We start from the raw sequence: 8,469 nt of genomic DNA, 5'->3' as shown, positions 1-8,469 counted from the left end.
TAGCTGTGGGGGACATTACTGTATGGCGGTCATGTAATGTGCCCTGCCTGCAGAGCTTGACAGTTAATATTTAGAAACAGGACTTATTGGAAACATGTGATACACATAAGATAACTGGAGAGAGAGAGAGAGAGAGAGAGAGAGAGAGAGAGAGAGAGAGAGAGAGAGAGAGAGAGAGAGAGAGAGAGAGAGAGAGAGAGAGAGAGGGGAAGAAAAGGACAAGGTGGGTGTGGGTGGGTGTAGGTTACGAGTTTTAGTGATCACATGTGTGTGTGTGTGTGTGTGTGTGTGTGTGTGTGTGTGTGTGTGTGTGTGTGTGTGTGTGTGTGTGTGTGTGTGTTTATGTCTGTGTGTGTGTTTTTGGGAAGGCCACACCTGCACTGACTTAGTTCTAATTATTTCACCCATTATTTACATGCACCGTGTATGATGGAGCATGCTCCTTCATTAAGTGGATACATGAAAGTGCATAAAGTCATGAGTATCTGTGTGTATAACTTAGTGTGAAACACTCCCACATCACGTGCTCAGCCTCGAAAACACACAAAGACATTACCAACAACGGGCCGAGACGTTGGTGCCTAAACGTCACTGAAAAGCACCTTTGTCCCCTCGACCTCCAGACGTACAACGACCCCGTGGACGCCAAGGGCAACCAGACGGCCCAGCCGTCGCCCCACATGCTGCCCGCCAACCAGCCCCTCTACAACGTGCCACACCCCCCCCAGCCCTCCTCCCCGTACCTGGGGCCCGGGGGCTTCCCCCTGGCCGACCTGCAGAGCTACCCGGGCCACGTCCCCCGCCACGCCCTGTCGCGGACCCTCAGCCAATCACAGATGCTGCCCAGCATCAGTGCCTCTCCCCCTTCCTCCTTCCAGATCAGCCCCCCCTTGCACCCCCACCAGCAGCTCTCCCTACAGCAGAGCTCTCTTCTCAACCAGCCTATCCGCATGCAGCAGGTCCAGTCCCAGCAAATCATCTCCCACCAGATGGGGCTGCAGCCCTCCATTCACTCTCCACCCCCCGGGCAGCAGGTTCGTGTCACGTGCTAATTCAGGGAAACGTTTTGGGAAGCTGGAATCATTTTGGATTCAGACTGCATTGATGGGAAATTGACCTTTTGACGCTCCTTCCTTTCCCTTTATTCCTCTCTATTCTTCCCTCTTACTCTTTCTCTCTATTTTTTCATTTTACTCTCTCTCTCTCTCTCTCTCTCTCTCTCTCTCTCTCTCTCTCTCTCTCTCTCTCTCTCTCCGTCTCTCTCTCTCTCTCTCTCTCTCTCTCTCTCTCTCTCTCTCTCTCTCTCTCTCTCCGTCTCTCTCTCTCTCTCTCTCTCTCTCTCTCTTTCTCTCTGTCTTTCTCTCTCTCTCTCTCTCTCTCTCTCTCTCTCTCTCTCTCTCTCTCTCTCTCTCTCTCTCTCTCTCTCTCTCTCTCTCTCTCTCTCCGTCCAGAGTTTCTCCCACCTCCAGTCGGAGTACCAGAAGAGTGTCGGGGGACCTCAGTCTCCAGGTGCCCCAGCTCCAGGCCCCGGCCCTGGGGGTCCTCAGGCCCATGACTGGGACGGTGAATACTGCAATCGGGAGTGTGGCAGCCACTGCAGGTTAGCTCGATTTTCGTATCCAAAATCATATTCATCAATTTAAGTAACAATAGAGATCCCTAGTCATTTAAGGTGTTGGGGTCAAATATTTTGGCCAGTTAATGTGAACAAGTAGGGAACTAAACATCTAATCAAAGATTGTAGGGGCATGATCTGTATCCCTGCCCCCCCCCCCCCCCCCCCCCCCCCCCCCCCCCCCCCCCCCCCCCCCCCCTTCCCCTTACTGTGTCTCTGAAACGCTGTAGCTCATTACACTGCATTGTCAGTGTGCTATGAGTGTACAGTAATTGTCACCCACTTGGCAATGTAGCATGGAAGGTAAATACACTCTGACCCATTAAATGGGCTTGAAGGAATAGAAGGAAATTGATAAACTGAAATGATGCGAGATTGTAAAGGATTTGATGGAATATTATTTTCTGATACCTAATGTTCCCATTGATTATCCCTAATAACGGATGACATTATGGATGCTGTTATTCATTATCATTCATACAATTCATGCCGAATTATTAAAGTCATTGTAATCTTAATATTCGAAAGAAAGAAGGAGACAATTTAAAAAAGACTCCAATGCCATCTGGCTTTGAAAAACTTTCATCTAAAAGAGAAGGTTTTTTGGTTGAGTTATGTTGTTTTGAATGTGGTGGACAGATATGGTCTTATCATAATCTCCTGAAGATGGGGAGTCCCTTGAAATCATTATAAATCCATGGCAGCAGCAGTCTCCCACTCCTTTAAATAGAAGTGTTGAAAACTTGTCAGCTTGATTCAAGTGATGCGAGGCAGGACAGCTGGAGAGATGATGGTGAGATAATAGAGCTTGTCATGTGACTGGCAGAAACAGTGAAAAAACAGATGTTTAGTACAGAAGGCTTTCGCTGTGTTTGTACTTGGACGCTTTTGGCTGGGCTCTTCAAGCCTCCACAAATGTGTAGCATTTAGAAAAAGAAAGAATTAAATAAGCTCATGTCGTGTCTGGCATCATTGAATTAAATGTTAAATTCAAATTCCCTAATTCATTTTCTATTCATTTATTTAAAAACATTTTTTTTAATGTTTGTTGAAATACGATCCACAAGGAATGCCGAAAAAAAGATAGAAAAAAGGCGGGAAGAAACAAATAACCAAGGACGACACGTTTTAAAGTTAGCTTGTTCCACTTCTCTCCTTTCCTCCAGCGGCAGCATGATAGCCAGGGACAAGCCACTCTACCTCACCTGAAGCAGACGAAGCGAGGAGAAGACTGTGGGCTGTCAAACACATGTGTACAACCACGACACCTCCACCACCACACTGAGGAGTCTACTGTCAACCACCACCACCACCCCTCCCCCTCCCTGTCCCATGCCCAGCATCGCTCTCGGATAGACACACACACACACACACACACACACACACACACACACATGCACGCTTGCAGGCGCACACACACACACACACACACACACACAGGCACGCTTGCAGGCGCACATGCACACACACGCACACACACACACACACACACACACACGCTCATTCACACGCACACGCACACACATCCACAAATGCACCTGCATCAATGCAGGCATACACAGACCTACATTCTACCTTTTAAAAGACCACCATCCAAGACCCCCCCCTCTATTATTATTATTATTATTATTATACATTTCATTTTTATGATTTTCTTTCTGAAAGGGACACGCGCGACCAGAGGGTTTAGTTGGTTTCCTTTGTATCAATAGATGACTACTGTCTGTACCACTTAACATATTGGGGGGGTCTTGTCTCGCTGTTTCAATTTCGCCTAGCACTTATGGAGCCCCGCCCCGCCCGCCCACCCCAAGTCCCTAGCCCCCCCCTCCCCCACCCACCTACCCAGTACAGGCCAGGCGGCAGAATCCTCCTCCTCTGTCTCCCTGTGAGAGTCAGCCCCTCAGGGAACCCACCCCCCACCCCCCCGCAGCCCCCCCATCGAGCTTTAATTAGAACGAGAAGAGCGAGAGTAAAAAAAAGAAAATACAATTAAAAAAAACCTCTTCTTTTTCATCTTCTTTAATCATTTTTTAATTTCCTTTCGTGTTCTCCCTTTTGTTGTTGCTGTTGTTGTTGATGATGATGATGATGATGATGATGTCGTTGTTGCCGTTTTATTTATTCCTAGCTTGCTCTATTGTTCCTTTTTTTTTTATTCTTTCGTTCTGTTCTTGTTGCCGTTGTCCTTTTATTTTTTCTTGGTTTTGAGCACTAAGCGCCGGGTCCTTCAGTACTTTAGGGGACCGTGGGGAGGAAGGAATAGAAACAACACATAGCAAAACAACAGAAACCTTTTGTAATATTTAAGACCCGCGAGGTCTGCTGAGCGGTCACAGTGTGATTGTAAATATCACTTTTACGGGATCGGATTGGGAAATTTGGAAGTTCGGAAAGATCTTCTTTAATATTACATGTAATTCATCAGTTTGTATCTCAAAAATATATATTGTGTGTGTCTGCCTGTGTGGAGTGTATGTGTGTGTGTGTGTGTGTGTGTGTGTGCGTGTGTGTGTGTGTGTGTGTGTGTGTGTGTGTGTGTGTGTGTGTGTGTGTGTGTGTGTGTGTGTGTGTGTGTGTGCGTGTGTGTGCTTTTGTGCATGCGCGTATGTGCGGGCACACATGGATGCAGGGTATCGCTGGAATCACTGCGTTCATAACGTGTGTGTGTGTGTGTGTGTGTGTGCGTGTGTGTGTGTGAGCGCGCGTGACGTGTCCGTGTGTAAATGTCTGTTCTCCCGGCACGTGCACGTGCATGCACGTGTCAGTGTTTGCCTGTCGCTCTCGGAGTCTCTCTTGTGAATTTTAACAGCCTTGTGCAGCTGGATTTTAGAGGAGCATTTCACACACTCAATCTTGCATTAAATCTGTGCTCACTGGTGTGTTTTTTTCCAATAAAGTTCAATCTCAAACTGAATACAGAATATGTGTCCTTCAGATCATTAAATGAAAGGAGTCAGATGAGAGATTGAAGTGACAGAGGGAGAGAGAGACACAGAGAGAGTGAGGGCATAAGATAAAAAATATGAGATAAAATGAAAGAAATAGTGGCTTGCCTCAAAACCCCCCCTCCCCTTTTTTTTGTCTGGTCATAAATGTCCTTTTCTTTACCTCTGCAACATGTGGAGGGGATCTAGTTGGATATGTGAATGGAAGCAGCTCAAACCACATTACAGTGATTTCAACTTCTAGAAGGTTTTTAAAGTGTTCAGTTGTGTTGATCTCACCTTTTTTGTGAATAATATACATGCGTTTTGCTTGACTGTTTAATTTTTTTTCATACAGTAGCATCCTTTCTGTTCTAGTTTTTAATGGAAAGTTCACAAACAAGTTGTCTATAAACCTGCCAATTGTAGTTATTTTATTTGTTAAGCCAGTAAATATTTTAAATGGTTATCAAACGATATGATTATTTTAAAAGATTTGTTGGTAGTTGTCCATAAGCCAATTAACAGGTTTCCTTATTTATGAGATAAATGAGATCTTTTTTGCTTCTTACTATGGAGGTGGATTTTATTTTAATATTTTTCTTTTTGGGTTTGATAATGAATATAAAGTTCACAATGCTAATGTTTTCGCTTCATTTCGTTTTACGTTTCTCAGCTGCTGGGCGCTTTTTTTCCCAGGCCAGCATCATCAGTTTGTGTCACAATGCTTCTTTATTTTAAATCTCGATAATAAAAAAGAATAAAAGTTGAAAAACTCAGATCTCTGCTTTCTCTTGATTTGACTGTATAGCCTTCACAGCACTCCAATCCACGAAGGATCACTCATCACACATTTCTTAATTCAAAAACATGGCATCCTAGCTTTGAAGGGAAGTGTCACCACAAACACTCAGTCAGAACATGCACCTCACAGGGTATTTGCACTTCAAAATGCTGCACATACTGCAAATCTTTATTTTTAGCTGAAGGGGGGGGGGGGGGGGGCTGCTACTGGTATTAGTTAATTAGTCGTGGAGACAGTGTGTGCCGCAGCCAACACACTAGCGGCTGCCAGTAGACTATCTTAACCAACAACAGAGCAGATGCGACGAGACGTTTAGTGTGCTTGTGACCGTGGTGCGTCGTAGGCGTATTGTGTGAGATAAAGAAGAAGAAGCAGCAGCAGAAGAAGAAGAAATGCATGGTGCACACAAAACTCAGGCAGCGGTCCAAATACAGATTTTACCCCAATTGCACACAAGTCAGGAAGAAGCGAGTGAGATTGTAAGAGAGGAAGTGAGAGAATGAACGACTAGGGAAGAGAGAGAGAGAGAGAGAGAGAGAGAGAGAGAGAGAGAGAGAGAGAGAGAGAGAGAGAGAGAGAGAGAGAGAGAGAGAGAGAGAGAGAGAGAGAGAGAGAGAGAGAGAGAGAGAGAGAGAGAGAGAGAGAGAGCGAGAGAGAGAATGAGACCATGAGATGGAACTGTCACGACCATTCCCTGCCATGTTTTATTCATTCTCCGCCTGCCTTCCATCTCGTTTTCAACAGTGTTGAATTGGCAAACAGATCATTATTGAACAATTGGGAAACCTGCCACTTTGTGATATGATACACATTATAAGAAAATCACAGTCATACATTCTAAATGCAATGCTAGATAAAGCAGGCTTTGGGTGCAACAATAGACGCCTGTCCCCAATGTTTGTTTGTGTATGTGTGTGTGTGTGTGTGTATATTTTTATACATATGTATATACATATACATACGTATTGTGGGGGGTTGTGCATGCACGTGTGTATACTTTTTTTTGTGCATATGTTTGTGTTTGTGCATTTTTCTCTTTCAGTGTCTGTGGTTGCGGCTGGGTAACACAGTAACTTCTGTACATCCGTGTGTGTGTGTGTGTGTGTGTGTGTGTGTGTGTGTGTGTGTGTGTGTGTGTGTGTGTGTGTGTGTGTGTGTGTGTGTGTGTGTGTGTGTGTGTGTGCGTGCGTGTGTGATAATGTGTGTGGGTGGTGAGCTTCTTTGTCTGTTCCCCTCTCTCTGTCTCTGTCTTTCTCTCTCTCATTATCACACACACACACACACACACACACACACACACACACACACATACACATATATAAATGTAAAGGGATATAGCCGGGGAGTGGGACACACACAAATCATGCATCTCAAAATAATGAAGTTTCACCTGAAAATCTGTCCGAGTTCAATGGATGAGGGTGAAAGGTATCAGTGTTGCAGGGACTGCAATAACATGTTTTATCGCAGCCATTGGATCAAATGATTGAATGCAATTAGGTAGTGGCCACATATTCTCATGTAAGAGCACTTGTAGGAACAGTTGTTGTTTTGGCAATCTCATACTATTTTTACATTCCCGGTCAGTGTTTTTCACACAAGGCCGTCAGTGGAAAGCGGGCCGTTACATGAACCTGCTCATCCTTTAACGTAATTTCACAACAAAACTGGCACCACATAAGAAAGCTGCTAGCTCTGTGGTTTGCATGTTGTTGCACATTTAGTCACAAGTGAATGTGATTAGGCTCATGCAGCTACCCCAGATAAAAAAGGCCTTTGAAAGGCCAACTAGCAACAGTCAGACCAAACTTTTCTTTCATTTGAATTTTTGGTTCTGTGGTGAGGACACAGCAGGAAATGTAGATGGTTTCAACAAGAAACTACTTTTTAAATGACTGAAGGCTTTATGCTGAAAGTCATACCATTTTTTGGTTCAGGAAGCTTGAAGCTACATTGCAGACGCAAAACACACAATATATGTATCTATTTATTCATTGGTCCTCTCAGGATTGCCCATTAAACACTTAACATATTGAAATGAAGGCATGGATCGCAAGCTAGTACTCTCCCCTTTAACACATAATGAAACTTCAGGTAGTGCATTGCGTGTCTGAACCATAAACTCATCCATTGCTTTGTAGTGTTTGGTTTTATACTCATAAAGGGGATGATTCAACAGTAAATGACCACTCCCAGACCCTTTGTTGTAGATGATTCAGTTTCCAGACTGTTGGAAATGGCTGAACTAATTATAACTTTAACATTAAGGATATGTGTGCTCACAGTATAGACATATTCAGCATCAGAATACCATGTTTTTTGATTGGTTCCCAGGTGCTTTGCCTACTGCTAAAGCAGTAAGGTTTCTAAACAAGGAGGTGTGGAGGATTTAGTTTGTGCAGATCCATTGAAGTCTTCAAATGTGTATTATCTCCAATATCTGAACTTCAATCTGCATTTAACTATCTGTTAATAAGTGCAACCGATAGCTACATCATCACACTTGGCACAAGTGGTGCGGTAGCAAGACAACAGACCTCAAATTCTAATTCCAGTTACACTAATCCAATCTCATCTACACAACACTAAACAAATCTACATTAAATTAAACTAAACTTATCAAATGTCATCTACTAAATTAAATTTATCTAACCTAATCTATGCTACATTTCTTTTATATACACTAACCAAATTAATTGAATCAAATCTAACCTTTACTAACCTAATCTATTCTCAACTAAACAAATCTAACCTCATCTATGATAAATGTATGTAATCTAGACCAACCTAAACCTAATCCACAACAAACTAAATTCATCTAACCAAATCAATGCTAATCTTAACCTACATTTAAGTATCTCATATACACTGCACAATTGTACTCTAAACTAAACTAATCTTATTTACACTAAAGTTAACCTTCTAAACTAAAAGAAATGTAGCCTAATACATGATTTATTATCTACTGTACAATCAAATCTACAATAAACAAATCTAATCTAAAGTAAATTGATCTGATCTGACCTAATTTAATTTAATCTAATCTTCACTAACCTGAAAAAATGTATCTACACTAAACTAATCTAACCTACACAAAAAAATTATCTAATGTACAGTTACTA

At 43.1% G+C, this 8,469-nt stretch overlaps 1 protein-coding gene across 5 annotated transcripts in view; it reads left to right on the top strand.

The window, feature by feature from the left end:
• tox2 (TOX high mobility group box family member 2) overlaps positions 1-5,321 on the top strand; it is a 97,052-nt gene extending 91,731 nt beyond the window's left edge. For all 5 annotated transcript variants that reach the window (XM_030374366.1, XM_030374369.1, XM_030374365.1 and 2 more), the window contains 3 exons: positions 624-1,034; positions 1,452-1,600; positions 2,782-5,321. In XM_030374366.1, the coding sequence (XP_030230226.1) occupies positions 624-1,034; positions 1,452-1,600; positions 2,782-2,824 (603 nt within the window). In that variant the 3' untranslated portion in view covers positions 2,825-5,321. The remainder of the gene's footprint in view (positions 1-623; positions 1,035-1,451; positions 1,601-2,781) is intronic.
• Positions 5,322-8,469: the final 3,148 nt, after the last annotated feature.

The sequence above is a fragment of the Gadus morhua genome, chromosome 13 (assembly GCF_902167405.1).
Source record: "Gadus morhua chromosome 13, gadMor3.0, whole genome shotgun sequence".
Classification (NCBI taxonomy): Eukaryota; Metazoa; Chordata; class Actinopteri; order Gadiformes; family Gadidae; genus Gadus; species Gadus morhua.
This window is presented reverse-complemented; position numbering and strand designations above follow the sequence as displayed.